General features: G+C 39.1%; 1 protein-coding gene across 1 annotated transcript in view; it reads left to right on the top strand.

Annotated features, from left to right (window-relative positions):
* Window positions 1-18,957, top strand: part of MSH3 (mutS homolog 3) — a 180,670-nt gene that overhangs the window by 66,126 nt on the left and 95,587 nt on the right. Inside the window, 2 exon segments of the mRNA XM_045074386.1 lie at window positions 6,215-6,299; window positions 8,888-8,997. Of these exon segments, the coding sequence (XP_044930321.1) occupies window positions 6,215-6,299; window positions 8,888-8,997 (195 nt within the window).

Genomic DNA, 18,957 nt, shown 5'->3' with positions numbered 1-18,957 from the left:
GGGCAAAGAATCTGAATAGGCATTTCTCCAAAGAACATGTACAAATGACCACTAAGCACATGAAAAAATGCTTAGTGTCATTAGGCATCAGATAAATTCAAATCAAAGCCACAGTGAGATACTATTTCATATCCACTAGAATAGCGATAATAATAATTTAAAAAACCAGACAGGTGTTGGTCTGAATGTGGGCAAATTAGAACCCTCATATGTGGGAAGGTAAAATGGTTATAATCACCTTGGAAAACACTGTGGTAGTTCCTCACAGTGTTTAACTTGGACTTACCATATAATGCAGCTATTCTACTCGTGGATATGTCCTCAACACAGATGAAAACATATGTCCACACAAAAATTTGTATGTGACTGTTAATAGCAGTATGATTCACAGTAGCCAAAAAGTGGAAACAATCCATATGTTTATCCATTGATGAATAGATCTATAAAATACAGAATATGCATAAAATGGAATATAATTCAACCATAAAAAGGAATGAAATATTGGCCGATGCTACAACATGAATGAACCTTGAAAATATTAAGTAAGTTAAAGAAGACATCATGAAAGACCACACACATAACTGTATGATTCCACTTATATCACAGTATACTTATATCCACAGTAGGCAAATCCATGAGAAAGAGAAAGCCAATCAATTGTTTCTAAGAGCAGTTTTGGCTGGAGGGAAGTGGAGAGTGACTTTGAATGGGTAGAGAGGTTTTGGGGTGGGTAATGCAAATACCTGAAATTACATAATGCGGATGATTGCACAATCTTGTTAATATACTAAAAACCATTGAATTGCATACTCCAAATAAATGGTGTGGTATGCAAATTATATCTTAATGTAGTAGATATACATATATACACATACATATTTAAATGTTATTAGTATCAAGATTGGGAAATCCTTGTCTCTATTTTACTCCTGCTTCTAAAGCAAGTGCCTCATGTATTTTGAGACATTTCCACTCTAGTTGGTCAGAGGGCCAACTATTTTTTTTTTTAAAGATTTTATTTATTTATTTGACAGAGAGAGATCACAAGTAGGCAGAGAGGCAGGCAGAGAGAGAGGAGGAAGCAGGCTCCCTGTTGAGGAGCCCGATGTGGGACTCGATCCCAGGACCCTGAGATTATGACCCGAGCCGAAGGCAGCGGCTTAACCCACTGAGCCACCCAGGCACCCCAGAGGGCCAACTATTTTAAGCCCTGTACAAACCCTCGGATAAATCCTGATGGATTGACCTAGTGTTTTTTTGGGTTCTTTCCCTGACCTGTGGAGGTTCCCCACACCTTTAAGGATCAATACCTACCTGGCCAAAGCCTTGAGGGGATCCTTCCACAGATTTTTGGAGCTCTCTTTTGTTTGCAGCTCTGTCATGTCTGGCTTTCTCCACAAATTCTAGTTTCCTTGGTCTCTCCAAAGAATCAGTCATAATTTACCTCACTTGTTTTTCTTCTCTCAGGGATTACAGTTCTGTGCTATCTGATGTCTAATATCTGCCCAATTTTAAAAAAAATATAAATTTGTCTAGTTTTCTAATAGTTCATGGTTAAAGGACAGTTCTCATGCATTTAATCTTTTATGAATGAAAGCAAAAGTCAGGTACCATAACTGAACCTCACATATAAACCACAGAAGATGTGTGAGGTTACATCAGCTAACCAGAACAATGCCTGTGTTCTAAAGCTTCCAGAAAATTAATTTCACTTAAAATTAAAAACGAACCAAATTCAAATCTTATACAAAATTATTATAAGAAAAAACACAATAAGGAGTCAGATAATGTCCTTACAGAAAATGAATGTGTGCTGGAAAGATGCCCACAGATGAAATGAAAACTATAACCTACTACTTCAAAATGAGCTCAAAGACATTAAGAAAATGATACCAGGGGTGAAAGAACAAATGAGAATGAGAAATAGGAAAGCTTTGAAATGAGATGGTTGGATTGAAGAATGAACTGTGTATTCAAGAATAAGATCAATTTAGGAGTGAAGAGTAAACTGGAAGGAATACTAAAGTGAATAAACATAGCACATATACTTGAAGAGAACTAGAATTTGAAAAGAGAGATGTGCAAAAAAATAATGATTAACATAGCAGACCTGATGAGACAGCCATCTTTAGAAAGAACTACTTGCAAGCTTAACACTTAGCTGGCATCTGAGAAAGTTTTTAGTATTTTCTGATAAGAATGGCTCATTCTCCCCAAACTTCACAAAGAACATGGTTTATGCTAACTACTTGCTGGAGCTGGAATTTTAGCACATGTAGAGGAGAAGATGCCCGTGTGACTAGTTTCCAGTGTAAACCCTAAGTGCTGAGTCTCTAATGTGCTTCTCTGGTGGACATTCCACACGTGTCATTACAACTCACAGCCTGGGAAATTAAGCACACCCTGTGTGACTCCACCAGGAGAGGACTCTTGGAAGCTTGGAGGTCCTCCAGGCTTTGCCTTCTGTATCTTTTTCCTTTTCTGCTTTTGCTTTGTAGTCTTTCACTGTAATAAATCATAGCTGTAAGTACAGCTATACTCCGAGTCCTGTGTATCCTCCTGGAGAATCGCTGGAGACTCAATATATATCTTTCTTATTATTTTCCTCTCTAATAAGCTTCTTGACAGCTTTTAGGAATGTAAAGATGGTCATTTTGTTGTGTTACAAATCAATTAGAAGTGAATCTATAATAAAACAAGTTTTGTGGTAGGTAATTTGTAACTCATAAGTTAAATTAGCCCTGAAAAGATTCGACAAACCGTGAATGTCTGAATTCTGAAAATTGTACATAGAGAACTATTTTCTACTATAGATTTCATATGTAACATTGTAGTTTTGTGTGTTTTTTGGTCCTTTTTAATTTTCAAATTGTTTTTAAATAGTGTCTTTGTAAAGGGTTGGTCTTTTGGGTAAAATCTGTACCTTTAACTGCCTGTGTCTAAATCAGAAAGATTGGTTTTCATTTTTTTAAAAAAATGATATAGAATCTTAAATTTTACTGGCAAGTTTTCAGCAATGACATTTTCCTCCCATTACAAAACTTGAGGGGGGCAAAAAAGAATCGTTTGTACTTTTCTTGTCTGAAATATTAATGAGGTATTTTCCCACGTTACTTGTAGGATTTTCATCCAGGTTCACACAGCATGAATTCTAGCCAGGCATTGTTTATGAGGTTCATTTCAAAGCATGTAAAATTTGGCTTTTTCCAGAAGGATAAATAATTTAGAATTGCTTGAGTATTTCAGATCACTGATCATATACTGTTGAATTCCTAAGGATGCTGGCAGATACAACTCTGAGTTCCAAACAACACATAATTCCTAATGGAAATTAGTCACTGACAGAAGGAAATTTCTTGTGTATTTGTGAAGAAGAGTCAAAACTCCAGAATACATTATCAACCAAGCATAGGGGAAACCCAAAAGCATATTTAGTTCTTGGGGCACCTGGGTGACTCCGTCAGTTAAGCATCTACCTTTGACTCAGGTCATGAACTCAGGGTTCTGGGATGGAGCGCTGAATTGGCCCCCTGCTCAGTGTAGAGACTGCTTCTCCCTCTCCCTCTGCTGTTCCCCCCTGCTTGTGCTCTCTTGTTTTCTCTCTGTGTCAAATTAATAAGTAATATCTTTTTTAAAAAACATATTTAGTTCTTATGTTGCTTGCTAATTATTGTTCCGTAGGAATCATTCCAATTTGATATTGCCCAGTGGTTGATCTCTTTTATTAAAATCAATGCAGATGTCAGTTTTCAATAAACTCTGTGCTTCTCACTGTGTCTACTTTGAGACCTAGGGGACTTGTTCAGTAAGGGAAGAAACTAAAACAAAAAATTACATGCACAACTTACTAATGCTGCTAATTAATAAAGGAACCTGTACTTTTTCCTTTAAAGGTCTAGTTTTGTTAGCTAACTTAAGACCATTTGGTTGTTCAATTTATTGGGTTCTTTTTGGTTTTGTGGATATTCAGGAATTGTATCCAGTAAAAGTATAGGTGAGGGCTCTAAGATTGCTCCCCCAGTGGTCTTTACTAGGTTGTGTGTTAGTCCAAACCAAATTCTGCCACACATACACTTCTTAGCAAACAGACACAAAAGCAGTCCTGTTAAGTCTTCTGTAAGCTCCATGAAATCCCAGATCTTTCTTTTTTAGTGTTCTGACAGCACCTTGCTTCTGAGGTTCATTTGAGGCATAGTAGAAGCACTTTTAGTTGGAGTTAGGTGACAAAACTCTGAACTAATTGGTGGATCAAGGATGCTTTCAGAAACCTAGACCTAAAACCCATTCTTCAGTGCATGGACTGTTGGGTTTACTAAGTTCTTGTGAGGGTGAAGCCAACTGAACAGTATTTCTGGATAGTCCACAGATCTTAAATGCCATTTATTTATGTTACAGCTCTGCTGTTCATGGGAGATGAAGACAGCTGAGATGTTTTTAGAAAAGGCTGTGGATTATGGGTTCTTGATTAGTCTTTCTCTCATACCAAATGAGCATCCCTGTACAGTCTATAGTTGATGAACGTACTCCTCTGTTAATCATTGCTAGGGTGTAGATTCAGCCTAACTGTCAGGAACAGGGGAGGACTTCTGCCCCACTGCTTGGGAACTGGCTCGAGTCCAGGCTCTCAACTCTTCCATTTTGGATCTTTGACCATAAAGGTCACTTGTCAGCTACACAGCAAATTACTGCCTAATTGTTCCTTCCTGAAAATAACATTTTACATTTTATTCTTGTCCCTGGGTGTTTTATGGAGATCTCTGGGTTTTAGGACTCAAAGGAAACCAGCCAACCAGCCCTAACTGGTTTCCCTGTAGGAAGATGGCAGACATTTGTTGAGTGTGCGTGTGCTGCTGGGCTCAGCAAGAGTTGCAAAATGCATGACATAAATAACTCTTGCCTTCAAGGGACTTAGATCTGTCAATGAGGATAGCAGAAGAACATGAAATTGCTCTAATCCGAAGCAAATTAAGTTAACTTCCCTAAGAAGGAGTGAAAGGTAGATACACACACCTGCTGTCAGTCAGTGTTGGAGTTGCCTCCCTCTAAAAATCATTAACAAGTTATCAATGGAAACTACATCAAATCTATCAGAGAAATCATGATGCTAAAGGACAGTTCTTACTTGGCAATATTCCTAATATGCAACAAGGTATTTTTTTTTCCAGGGTTCTGGAGCTTCAGCTGGGGGAGTCATCTAGAAGTGAAGGCATCTCTCAGTCAGCACTGGCTCTGATTTTAGACTCTGGACTCCTGGATGTAGTTTTGTTTCCATAACTGGCTTGGGAACGTGGATTATATTTAGATCTTATCACAGCCGTGTGAGAAGTATAGTAGTTTATAATGCAAACATTCATGCTTTTCCTCCAAATAGTTTAGTGACTTGCCGTTATTTTTCTTGCCTTTAAAAATAAGCTATAAAATCTGTAAGTACTGTTGATAGAAACATAAAGGAAATTGGATTACTGTATTAGTAATGCATTGATTAATGTACTTCTTAACAGAAAGATTGCTAAGGACAGAATTGGAATTGTGTGTACACTTATTAATCATTGCAACTCAATACTCAAGTCTGAAATTTACTGAACTTTAATCTCATTTAGGATAGTTTTAGGGACAGAGAGACAATTCTTTGAGCTTAAGAAAATATTTTTGCTACATTTTTAGTTGTATACTCCACTAAAACATTAGCTCCAATAATATGTGTTGTTAATTATAGAGTAAATACCATTTGTTGTATATATCAGAATGTTGATTAAAAGCTGTTAGAGGGTTTATCAAGATGATCTCATGCTGAAGAATAAGGAGGATGTTTTAAAATATCTTGACATATTTTTCTAGCTAATTGCATAGCTTTTCCAGAAGATACCACCACATGCTTTGCTGATAATAAAAGACTGTGTTTGGTTCTATTCTTGGTAATGCAAAAAAGAGATACTGGTACCATTTACTTCCTTGTGCTTGTTTATGGTGTGAGACAACTATCTTTTAGCATCAGTCTGTTTAATGGCACCATCATCAATGGAATACAGTATCCCAATGAATACTTGTTTTGCTCCTTTTGGTTTGATTTTCCATCAGATAACTCATTTTTGTCATAATGGTACTGGAATATTTAGTTTTAGTTTTTAACATTCCTTTATGTACTTATATCATGGCTAAATTGGTTTTAAAACTTTCTTTATGTACTTACGGCTCACATTTCATTCTTTTACAGGAATTTTAAACAGTTGTCGGGTGAAATGGAATTTATGACAATTAATGGAACAACATTAAGGAACCTTGAAATCCTACAGAATCAGGTGAGATAAACATAAAGGCTAATTGATTCAAAATGGTTTTGAAAAAGAATTTGAAATAAGGTGGCGGTCTGTTTTTTAAGAGTGAAGGTGAGAACAGGAATATTATCTTTAGCTGATGACTCTGCCCATTATCTGTTTATTAATTGATAACTGCAGAACCCATTTTTTTTTGAGAATGAAGTATATGAAATACTTCCCTGGGGGTTACTTTGGAAACTATAGAGCTGTCCTTCTTAATTATTGAAGTGACATTCCCATCCTGATAATTTCTGTAACAAATATTTGTTTGGAAAGGCATCATCTTTCAAAATTAATATAAAGCAGAATTTTGTCTGTTTTGTTATTTTCTTTTTAATATTTTATTTATGTATTTGACAGAGATCACAAGGAGGCAGAGAGGCAGGCAGAGAGAGAGAGAGGAGGAAGCAGGCTCCCTGCTGAGCAGAGAGCCCAATGCAGGGCTTGATCCCAGGACCCTGGGAAGGGGTCGAAGGCAGACGCTTTTGCCCACTGAGCCACCCAGGCACTCCTTGTTATATTTTTTCTACATACCTTTAACTTTTCACTGAAATGTCTTTAGTCTTATTATCCAACGTATAAAACAAGTTACTGTGATACTCAGTTAGATTTTAAGATGCATAAATTTCATTTCACAAACTTCCATTATTATTTATTTGCCCTTTATTGATGAATTAGGAAGATAATGGAGACATTAAATTGATTGCTTTCATTTATTAAATTATCACTTAGAGAGAAGATTTTATATAATGTTCATAACACAAAGCCATAGAAATAAAAAGCAGTTCCAAATCATTTGACTAAGTAGTTGAAAAGCTGAACCATCTGAGTTAAATGGTTTAAATCTTTTCAGAAATATTTATTACTGTTGTAAATTAAAGTAAATGCTGAATTTATTTTCCTAACTCCTAGATTTATATATTACTAACTGCTTTCTCTCATTTAGTTTCTCCCTCTCCCAGGCTATCCTTGTATATTAGAGTCAACTCTACTTTAATTCCATAACATTTTGATCTTGTTGTTACATTATCAGGAAATTGAGAATTTTCCCCACAGATCTTTCTCATCAACTCTGTATACATTGCCCAATAGGAAAAGAGTAGTAGAATGAAAAGGACATTTCTTGGATGAAGAAGAGCAAGTAGTCAGACCCTGAAGACACAGGTCCTGGCATTCCTAGCTAGCTTAATTCTGCCACTTCTTTCCTATTCAAATCCTATTGCTGTGGAGTCAGCTCTGAAAATAAATTCCTAAGGCAAACATACCCTTAAAAGCTCTTTCATTGTCAGGACTTGGGCCATTATAGAAACAGAAGCTAAGAATTCACATCTTTGGCTTGTCTTTGCACTTGAATTGAACTGGCCTCTTTTACTATGGAGCAGTGGGAGGGGTAATGAGGGTGGGACTGGGTATCAGGGAGAGCAATGAAATAACTGTTTCCCTCCCACCTCCCACCCCTTCCTCTCTTGTCTGAGCCTGGTTCTTCAGTGATGCAGGAACTAATTGGAAAATTATTTCCACCCACTGTCCTCTTCTTTGGACCCTTTGCTGTACGGAGGCTAGCGGGGCTCTTGACTCTGAAGAAATGGTGCTGTTGTTGATATGGACTGCCCTCGTCAGTCAGCTCATCCTCAGGGGAGCCTTCTGTGACCTGTGGCTTCTGTGTGTGCTCTGCTTTAAACTGCTAAGGCCTGGCAGCTTTTGTCTTGCCTTAGTTAATTTCTGCCAAGTGACATCTTGTGTTAATTATGTGTCATTTCTCCCACACTTGGATATAAGTACCATAAGGGAGGGACCATGTCTGAATATACCTTTACATCTGAGTACATTGGAGTATTCTGGAAGTACCTGCTTGATGACTTGAAGGAAAACAAAAAAGTTAAAAAAAAGAAAAAAACTTAGGTGAAAGCAATTTTATGTTCCAAATAAGATTTAAACCTATTAATTGACTTTTTGTCATACAGTGAAACCTTGGTTAAAATTACCTACCATCTCTAGTTAAAGTTTTTTTAGTCATTCAACTTGGAAGTAGCAGAGCATAATTTTTTACTGAGGATTTAATAAAGCAGACTAAAATAAAATCTTTCCAGGGTGAATTTCCTATAGTGCAGTTCAGTTTTAGTTCCATCTCTGGTACCTTTTACTTGTTCATTGTTTTCATGGGAACATCAGCCCTTAGAACTCAGAGGCCGGGAAGGATACTGAATTGCCAAAGGAAATTAAATTATCTTCAATGTATTTCCCAAGGCAGAAAAGTCTGTACTTTTAAAATGCTTAGGACAAACATATATTTTAAAAGATTTCTGAATATTCTTAGTTAACCCAAAGCACACATAAAACTGTCCCTTTTCTATGCAAATATCAATACTTTATATCTTGTATGTGTGTTCATGTGCACATGGCGTTCATCAAACATTAAATGAACACCTTTTATGAGTCATACGTTAATGATAGGCGTCAGTAACATTTAAAATTGGGATATATGGACTAATTAAGGCACGTGAGCAACTAGCAGTTTTGGTACAAATGCAATGTCTAGTTAATAAAACTTTTCTTCTGTTTTTTCTTAGACTGACATGAAAACCAAAGGAAGTTTACTTTGGGTCTTAGACCATACTAAAACTTCATTTGGGAGACGGAAGTTAAAGAAATGGGTGACCCAGCCACTCCTTAAACTAAGGTAAAGGGAATTGTTTTTTGTGTGTTTAATCTGAAATTATATAAAGTGGTGAAATTAAATATGTTAGCCTCTTTAAAATCAAGGTTACCATAGTTAAAAGAACAGAATTTTATGGCATCTGGCTGACTGATTCAGAGGAGTGGGGACTCTTGACCTCGGGGTCATGAATTCGAGCTCCACGTTGGGTGTAGAGATTACTAAAAATAAATAAAGGGAAAAAAAGGAATTTTAAATTGGAGATTTTATTTCGTATCTGGCAATACACTATCTAGTATTGTGAGGTTGTTTCCTTTGTCCCCAGGAGTGAGTCGGCTTGCAGATGGCAAGATATGGGGTGTGTCCAGGGAAAGTGAGTTATCAGTCAGTTTGGGAAATCCACAGCATAAGAGAGTAGGGAGGTGGGCGCCTGGGTGGCTCAGTGGGTTAAGCCGCTGCCTTCGGCTCAGGTCATGATCTCAGGGTCCTGGGATCGAGTCCCGCGTCGGGCTCTCTGCTCAGCGGGGAGCCTGCTTCCATCTCTCTCTCTCTCTCTCTCTCTCTGCCTGCCTCTCCATCTACTTGTGATCTCTCTCTATCAAATAAATAAATTTTTAAAAAAAATCTTAAAAAAAAAAAAAAAGAGAGTAGGGAGGAGAGGGTTCAAGAGCTGGGCCACTTTCTTTCGTGTAGGGCTTTGAAGGCTAGCCTGAATTGGTAGCCAGGCAAAGTTAATCCAAGGAATATGAGCATGGGAGTGCTAGGATCAGAGCTGAGCTTGTACATGGGATAGAACAAAGTGGTGAGGGGGAGCAAGTTAGTAAGTTCATGAAGAGGTTGAGGGACCTGAGCTAAAGCCAGAATAGTAGGGATCCGAAGGAGGGGTCAGGTATGAGACATTTGGGAAGGTAGATGAGTAAACTAGGAGCACCTAGTTTTGCTGAATCTAAAATGCAGCTTTTCCCGGGCTTGTCTGCTCCTTGCAGTCCTTGGGACTGATGTGGACCCAAGGGCGCTTCGCAGACGCTGATGCCGGTGTCTAAACCCTTAGCGAGTGTGATTTAATCGGTCTCCAGTGTGGGCTGGGAATTGGAGTTTTTCAGTGCTCCCCAGATGTTTCTGATACACAGATAAATTTGGAGACTCTGACCTGTCCCTTAATTGAAGCCCTATGAATGTTTACTGAATGAATGAAGGCCATTATTTATTGCATTCTTACTCTTGTACCACTCTTTAATACTCAAAAGTGGCTTCTGAGATAGGTCCTTGAGATGAGTAAACAGATTCAGAGCTTCAGTAACTTGCTTAATGCTTCACAGCTAGTTGAGTCCAGGTTTAAAAACAGCATTGACTCCAGAGGCAAGCAGGCACTTAACCATTCTGAACCACTTCCTAAAGAGCTAGACCAGAGAGCGTGTGTGTGTGCTGTTAGAACTGCTGTGTGTCTGCTCTGTCAGCTGAGTGAGTCAGCCCACTAAGTCCTTGCGTCCTGTGTCCCGTCCTGTGTGCCTGCCTCCCCCTGCCATGTTCTCATCTTTGAAATGGTAAACTGCCTCCTCACAGGGTTGCCCTCAGGGGTAAGATGAGACAGGAACCCTAACTACCACTTTTGAGCTCTTTTTTACATGGCAAGCACTGTACTGGGGGCCTTGTATACATTGTAACTTTTAAAATACACAAGAGCCTCCCTTTTGGCTGCATATTACACTGAGCCACCTGAATAGTCGTCTTCAGCAAAGGACAGCACGTATTGTTGGTGCTAGTAAGAAGCTTAAGACACTCTTGTGATGATGATCATTTCCAGAAACTGCAGGATTTTAGCGGGTCACTCCAGTTTTTCTATCTTGACCGTAAAGACCTTCAAAAAGGGGAAACTGACTGGGTAAAGAAGACATTCTGGAAATGGAAGTACATTTGACCTTTGAACAACCCAGGTCTGAACTGTGCAAGTCCACTTGTATGCGCATTTTTTCTGATACAGAATAGTAATAGTATCGTGAATGTTTTTCCTTGTGGTTTGCATAACCCTTTCTTTCCTGTAGCTTACTTTGTTATGATATGTTATATATGTATATAATACATAAAATACATGTTCATTGGCTATGTTATCAGGATTCTGATCAGCAATAATTAGTGTTAGTATTAGTAATTAAGTTTTGGGTGAGTTAAAAGTTATACTCAAATTTTTGAATGTGGTCTGGGGAACGGCGCCCCTAATACCCACAATGTTTAAGGGTCAACTGTGTCTCCTTGGTTCACTACTGAAAGAATGCCCTGGGGAGTAAAAACAGACAAGATGGCTCTCTGCAGAAAGCGTGTAAAGACGTCTACCTAAGCAACTATAGCACCTCTTATATTCTTATTTGCTTGGTTAAAATATTCAGCAGAAACAGAGTCAGTAGCAGACTTTTTAATGTAAATTAAAATTTTTATTTCTGTTAAATTTGTTTTCTCTAACTAGGATTAATTTGAGATAGATTCAGTAGACCATATTGTATGCTTTGTAGGAGCTGAATCATGTAACATTTGGGATCATACTTTCCCAGGAAGGGTGATAGAAAATATGCCATGTATCATTTACATATAGTGTTATATTAGTTTCACATGTACAATGTCATGATTCAGCAATTCTATACATTACTCAGTGCCCATCAAGATAAGGGTACTCTTTATCCCCCTTACAAACTATTTTACCTATCTTCCCACCCACCTCCCCTCTGGCAACTACCAGTTTGTTGTCTATATTTAAGAGTTTGTTTTTTTTATAAATAGGTCATGTGTTGTGACCTATGCTTTTTATCAGTTCTCCAAGTTTAGGGAAGATTTTTCACTGTAGTTCTCTGTCTTCCTCTTATAAATGAATGCCACATTGGCAAGTAATTCGTCCTAAGACCTTTTAAAATTAAATTATATTGAATTCATTTGTTGAGGTTCTGCCTCTGAATTCCTTCTGCTGCTTTGAGTTGATATGATCTTGTCAATTTTATATATAAATACCATACATAGTTTTTTGGTTTTGTCTAAAAGCCTTATAATACAAATTCTCTTTGTTAATACTGGAAGAAATGGGAAAAAGAAAACGTTGGGTAGTATGGGATGAGTCTCTAAAATATTGTTTCAGGCAAAATATTAATTTCCAAGGAAGATTTGTTCATCTTGGAAGAAAGATTCAAGTGTTGGTGGTCTACTCTGTGTTTTAAAATAGTAAACAAAAATAAGTTGTGGCTTTACTTTGTGGGTACCTCTTCCGCCTGCATCTTAAATATGGACGTTCCCCCCAGGGCTCTCTCCTGGGGCCTCTTCTCACTTTCTGTGCTACTTAGGATCCCACCTGGGGTCATGGTTTCTGTAGATCCCGTGCTGATGACTTGGTCACATTATCTGCAGCAGCTCTATGTTCACATCTATTGGGACATCTCTGCCTCAGAAAATACTCCATTTGAATGCTGAATGAAACAGATTGGAAACAAAGCATGTCCTTTAGTGAGACAGTGACTTCTTGGAAGTGAAGATGTGTGTGTGTATGTGTGTGTGTGTGTGTGTGTGTGTGTGCCCGTCCGTCCCCCACATGTGCATGTATATGTGTACGCATATACAGAGCAGGGTATCATTAACCACAGGGCAGAATCTGAGAAGTCAGTCCCTTCCCTTCTAGTGGATGGATTATTTGGTTCAATAGTGAAAACACTGGATTTCTGGCAAGAGGTAGTATTATATGATCTTGCCTTTTCGTAAAATCACTTTTTATGAAAGGAAGGCAGATGAAAGCCTTTTTCATGAAAGGTTTTTTTGTTTATTGAGGGAACTCACTATTTCCAAGCCTCTGGTCTTACCCTTCTCTGTTTCTGTCTGCACTACCAGTTGATTACTTTAAAGAAAATGTCTATCTGATTATCTTGCTCCCTACAGTTTGCAGTTCTCACAACACACTGAGGTGTCATTTATTTCTGGACCTTTGTACGGTCTGTTTCTTTCTTTTTTCTTTTTTTTTAAAAGATTTTATTTATTTATTTGACAGACAGAGATCACAAGTAGGCAGAGAGGCAGGCAGAGAGAGAGAGAGAGAGAGGGAAGCAGGCTTCCTGCAGAGCAGGGAGCCCGATGCGGGGCCGATCCCAGGACCCTGAGATCATGACCCGAGCCGAAGGCAGCAGCCCAAACCACTGAGCCACCCAGGCGCCCCTGTACGGTCTGTTTCTTTTGTCTAAAGTGGAAACTTGTACTCTTCTCTGTTTCCATTCTCGTGTGCTGCCTGCTTCTTCACAGTTTTCTTGGCTATCTGCTCATCCTCTGCGTATCCTTTTAATGTGGGTGTTTCAAAGAACTAAACCTTAGGAGCCAAGCTTTCCTCCTTCCCTAAACCTCCCCTCACTGCCTCTCCTCTTCTCACTGTCTCCTGCCCCTACCCCTATGAACATACCCGTTCCCGTGACTGTAAGTACTAAATGTCAGTGACTCCCAGATTTGCATCTCTAGTCTTTACTCTCTCCTGTTCCCCAGGCTTATCAGTTTAGGTTCATAAACACATATTGTATGTGTTTATGTAATAGGTGTATCACAGACATCTCAAGCTTCCTGTTCCTCCTTCTGGTCTTCCCATTCCAGGAACCAGCACTTCACCGAACAAGTTGCTTAGACCAGAAACCTGGAAGTTATCCTGGACATTTCCTATTTGACAATCATGTCCAATCTAATACTAAGTCCTGTTGCCTTTAGCTCTAGGATATATCCAGAGTCCGTGTGTGTCTTGCCATCTCCACCACCATCACCCCACCCTGATCTAAACTACATTAGTCCTCACTTGGACAGGTGCAGTATCCTCCTAACTCATTTCTTTTTCAAGATAAAGACTCTCATCCTCTCCCTTCCCTTAAACTCTCCATTAGGCTTCTACTTCACGTAAAGTTAAAATTCTCTCTCATGACTCTTCTGTCTTACTCTCCCCTGCATTCATGCATTCATCGTCTTCTGGTCACTCTGGCCTTTCTTTGGTTCCTGAGCAACCCAGAGCTTTTTCTCATCTTGTGGTCTTTGCATTTGGTGGCTCTCTACCTAGAGTGTTCTTTATCTCTTCAGTCTTCATGTTCTGACTCCTCTTTTCAGTCTCACCTTTAAAGTATCATTCTTCAGAGAGATTTTCTCTAATTGCCTAATCTTAGTTAAGTTCCTTGTATCATTCTTCATTAGCATATAGGAGTTATCTTTTTGTTTTGTTTTGTTTTGTTTGTTTTTGTTTGATATTTATCTCCCACTAAATTGTATTTCATTTGTAGCATTCAATAAATATTTATTTTTTAAAAGATTTTATTTATTTATTTGATAGAGAGAGAAGGAACACAAGCAGGGGGAGTGGGAGAGGGAGAAACAGGCTTCCTGCTGACCAGGGAGCCTGATGTGGGGCTCGATCCCAGGACCCCGGGATCATGATCTGAGCCGAAGGCAGGTGCTTAATGACTGAGCCATCCAGGCACCCCTCAATAAATATTTATTGAATGGATTATTAAAATAATGAGTCATTCAGGACCTGACTCAGCTGTCTCCTTTGAGAAGTTGTTCTTTTTCTCCTTTTTTCCTCATAGAAAATTAACTCACCTCAATTTTGTTCAGCCCCTTATCCTTTCATCACTAATCCACACAGAATGAATTGGGGGCTTCTAGTGCTTTGAATATAATAGATGATCAAGAAATTAAGAGTAAATGAATCCATTTGACAATCTTAGGGTTCTAAGTGGGCTTTGAAAATAAAGGCACTCCTCTGTCAGAGTTTATTTTTCTAAGAAAAACCCCTTGTTTTAGTGGAACAGTTGCTTGGTCAGGAATGAAAACATTAACACTTAACAGTGGCAGAAATTGTTTGGCTGTGTCTTGCATTCTCATCAACTCTTAGTGGAATTAGTAGTAAATAGAAGTTCCTTGGCATAAGTCACATGACTTAGTTAACTAAAGCCAGGTTGAGTGATGGGATGGGGCCATCTTGCCACCTTAGCCATAGCTGGTTTTAAGTATTGTGTAGAAGTTTATTTATTGTTTATTGAGGTAAGAATGCCTTGGGGCATTCTCACAACTCTGAACACATCTGAACTGGAATGTTTTTGCTTAGAAATATTTGAAATTAGAAATTGAATTCAATTAGAAATTAAAATTAGAAAAATTATAAATACACTGTGATTTTCCTATGACTCTTTAAGGCCATGCCTATATAATTTAAATTCCGTAATGGGCAGATTAGATAGTGTATTTGTTTGCTGGGAGTAAAAAAAATATCACAAACTAGATAGCTTAAACAACACACATTTGTCTCACAGCTCTTTCTGAGTTCTCAGAGGGAGAAGCTGTTCTGTGCCTTGCTCCTAGCTTTTGGTGGTTTGCTGGCAGTCTTTGGTATCACTTGGCTGCTAGATGCTTCTCTCTTCTGTCTGCTTTCACATTCACATGGTGTTCTTCCTGTGTGCATATCTATTCACATGACAGTCTTTCAGTAAGGTTGTAATCATATTGGATTGGGGGCCTCCCATATTCCAGTATGACCTTGTCTTAACTAATTACATCTACAATTACCCTGATTCCAACTAAGGTCAAATTCTGAGACACAGGGGTTTAGGACTTCACCATGTATTTTTTGTTCATACAATTCAACCCATAACAGGTATGCTCAATAATTTCATCTTTTTTTCCTTTTTGGCGCAAACAGATTGAATATATTCATCTCTTGGATGGAAACAAGTATTTTGATTATCATTTAAATGTGTTACACATTTATTCAACATCTGAAGTGATGTTGTAAAGAACCCTGAATTTTTTAAGTTGCAAACATTCTGTAATTTTGTGCCTGAAGTACAGTACTCTGAAAAATCATCATTGGTCTTATTTTTGAAAAGCACTCTGGTCTGTATCTGTTCAGGTGAAGGTATTTATACAAAATGTTAGGCTCATTTTAGGGATCAGAAAGAGACATTTGTATGTGGGAAAGAAAGAGTAAGGAAAATCTTTAGGTAGAAAGGAGCAGAGGTCCAGATCTAAAGGTCGAGGAGAGAAAAGTAGCCGTGGTGGGAAGGGAGAGGGCTGAGGGCTTCGAGGTAAGATGTGTTACTCTCTAAGTGGGCTGTGTGTGGGAGTGGACAGAAAATGGCAGCACAGAAAACTGATGTCCATGTTGCATTTTTTGAGTCTGTGATATGTCTATTAATTCTTCCAACTATCCTCAAAGATAGTTATTATTTCATTTTGTAGGTGTGGAATATTGAGACCAGGTTATTTATCCAAGATAATCCAGCTAGCACATAGGGCCCATCTAGAAGCATACTTAGGGAGTTATTAGGACTTGACCTCTAGTTTTTGTTGTTTTGTTTTGTTTTGACACAGAGAGAGCACAAGTAGGTAGAGCAGCAGGCAGAGGGAGAGGGAGAAGCAGCCTCTCCACTGAGCAGGGAGCCCGATGTGGGGCTCTATCCCAGGACTCCAGGGTCATGACCTGAGCCAAATGCAGCCATTTAACCATCTGAGCCACCCAAGTGCCCCATTGACCTCTGGTTCTGCTTCCCCCATCCAGGTGTCACTTTGTACAAGTTATGAATTTTGCTACACCCTCTATTTCTTTACCTGTAAAGTGGGAGCTCTAATACCTAGTTCACAGGGTTGTCGTGAGGACCAAATGAGACAGTATATAGAAAGAGTTGCTCTGGTTCCTAGCATCACTTATGTGGTTCAGGAAAATAGCTGTGGTCTTTATAATTGATTATAATTTGTCATCAAATAACTGGAAGCAGGGACACCTGGGCACCCACCTCAGTGGGTTAAGACTCTGCCTTCAGCTCAGGTCATTATCTCGGGGTCCTGGGATCGAGCCCCACGTCGGGCTTTCTGCTCGGCGGGGAGCCTGCTTCCTCTTCTCTCTCTGCCTGCCTCTCTGCCTACTTGTGATCTCTGTCTGTCAAATAAATAAATACAAATCTTTAAAAACAAAACAAAACTGGAAGCAACCTAGTTATTAATAGGGGAGTAGAAAAATAAATCATTATCTAGTCTTACATTAGGATATGCTAACAGCAGTTAAAATAAAGACAGGGGTCAGTGACCCAGCTGGAGGCTTTCTGTGTTAACTGGGTGGAGGCTGGGGGCCACTGTCGGGTGCCCGACTCTGTCTGGTCAGGTCTCCTGAGTCTAGTCCATACTTGTGTTATATATTTCGCCTGTAGCTGCAGTCAGGACCATGAGGAGAATTTGCAAGGAACACTGGTGAGTAGGTAGTGTCTTTGTCAGTCCCCTCTCAGAATGACGCATCCTTTAGCAAATGAGCTCTGTCATTTTGTGTGGTTGGGCTTGGATCACAACCTTTTTCATTTATTTAATGCTCTAAGCCTGACTCCGTCCTGGGACCTTAGGAAACCCAGCCTCATGTTCTGACTGACTCAGAACATGTTAACACTGAAGGTCATGCATTGGTTAGAGAAACTGTCTTCTCAACAGCAAAAACAAAAACAAAAACAACAAACCACCATGCAGTTTTATAGCTCTAATAGTGGAAATGGATTTCTTCTTTATCTTCTTTGCAAAAACAGTCCAAGGTCTTGCCATATTGAGGATGAGCTGGAACTCCTCAAAAAGGCTTTTAGGAACTCCACAGGCTATTCAGTCTTAAACATGTGATTTCTGAGGTCAGCCTGGGCATTGACATCCAGCCAGAGGAAACGGACAGAGCATGGAGGACATATTTTTGGCTTACCAGGTCTTGTAGTGGCAAATATCATTTTTGCTTACATGTCCTTGACTAGAACTCATTCTGATGGTCTCACTTAACTGCAGGGGAGGTTGACAAATGTTTGTCAAGGAAGAAGAAGACATATGTAATGAATACCTAGCAGTCTATTGCCAGAGATGGGCTATTTTTCCTTTAACTTTGTATTGTTGTTTCAACTGTGTTGTACTTTTTTTTTTTTTTTACACAGTTAAATGATGAACTTATTTAAATTTCTGAATAGGCAACACCTTTACATAGTTGCAGAGCTTAAAAATGGAAAAAGAGAGGTGCCTGGGGAGACGCCTGTGTGGCTCAGTGGGTTAAGCCGCTGCCTTTGGCTCGGGTCATGATCCCAGAGTCCTGGGATCGAGTCCCGCATGGGCTCCTTGCTCGGCAGGGAGCCTGCTTCTCTCTCCGCCTCTGGCTGCCTCTCTGCCTGCTTGTGTGCTCTCTCTCTCTCTCTCCTTCTCTCTGACAAATAAATAAATAAAATATTTAAATTAAAAAAAAAAAAAAAAGAGAGAGAGGTGCCTGGGTAGCTCAGCTGGTAAGCATCTGGCTTTGGCTTAGGTCATGATCCCAGTGTCCTGGAATTGTGATCCCAGTGTCTGGTGTCCTGAGTTCGTGATCCCAGCATCCTAGGACTGAGCCTTGCTTCGGGGATCCCTGCTGAGTGGGGAATCTGCTTCTCCCTCTGCCCGTCCCCCAGCTCGTGTTCTCTCTCTCCCTCTCAAAGAAATAAAAAAATCTTAAAAAAAGCAAGAAGATAATATATTGAAATGTTTGTCTCTCATCCCTGACCCACATCTGCTTAGTTCCTATTAGATAATCATGGTTATTATTTTCTTGTGTATCTTTCCAGAGACTTTCTGTTTTACTTTTTTATTTTTACTTTTTAAGATTTTATCTATTTATTTGGCAGAGAGAGACACAGCCAGAGGAGGAACACAAGCAAGACGATTGGGAGAGGGAGAAGCACGTTTCCTACTGGGCAGAGAGCCCTATGCAGGCCTCAGTCCCAGAACCTGGGATCGTGACCTGAGCCGAAGGCAGCTGCTTAATGACTGAGCCACCCAGGCACCCCAAAACTTTCAGTGTTAAAAAATAAACAATAAATAGGAATATATAGTCCTCCATCCCTTTTTACATGGATGGGGCATAATATACACAATACTCTTTGCTTGTTTCCCTTAATAGTATAAGATAGTTACATTAAATTTTGTATTACTATCTCAGTGACAAGGCAT

Source organism: Mustela putorius, unplaced genomic scaffold (genome assembly GCF_011764305.1).
Source record: "Mustela putorius furo isolate JIRA1106 unplaced genomic scaffold, ASM1176430v1.1 tig00537350_pilon_pilon_pilon, whole genome shotgun sequence".
Classification (NCBI taxonomy): Eukaryota; Metazoa; Chordata; class Mammalia; order Carnivora; family Mustelidae; genus Mustela; species Mustela putorius.
The sequence above is the reverse complement of the archived record's forward strand: the minus strand, read 5'-3'. Positions and strand labels throughout refer to the sequence as shown.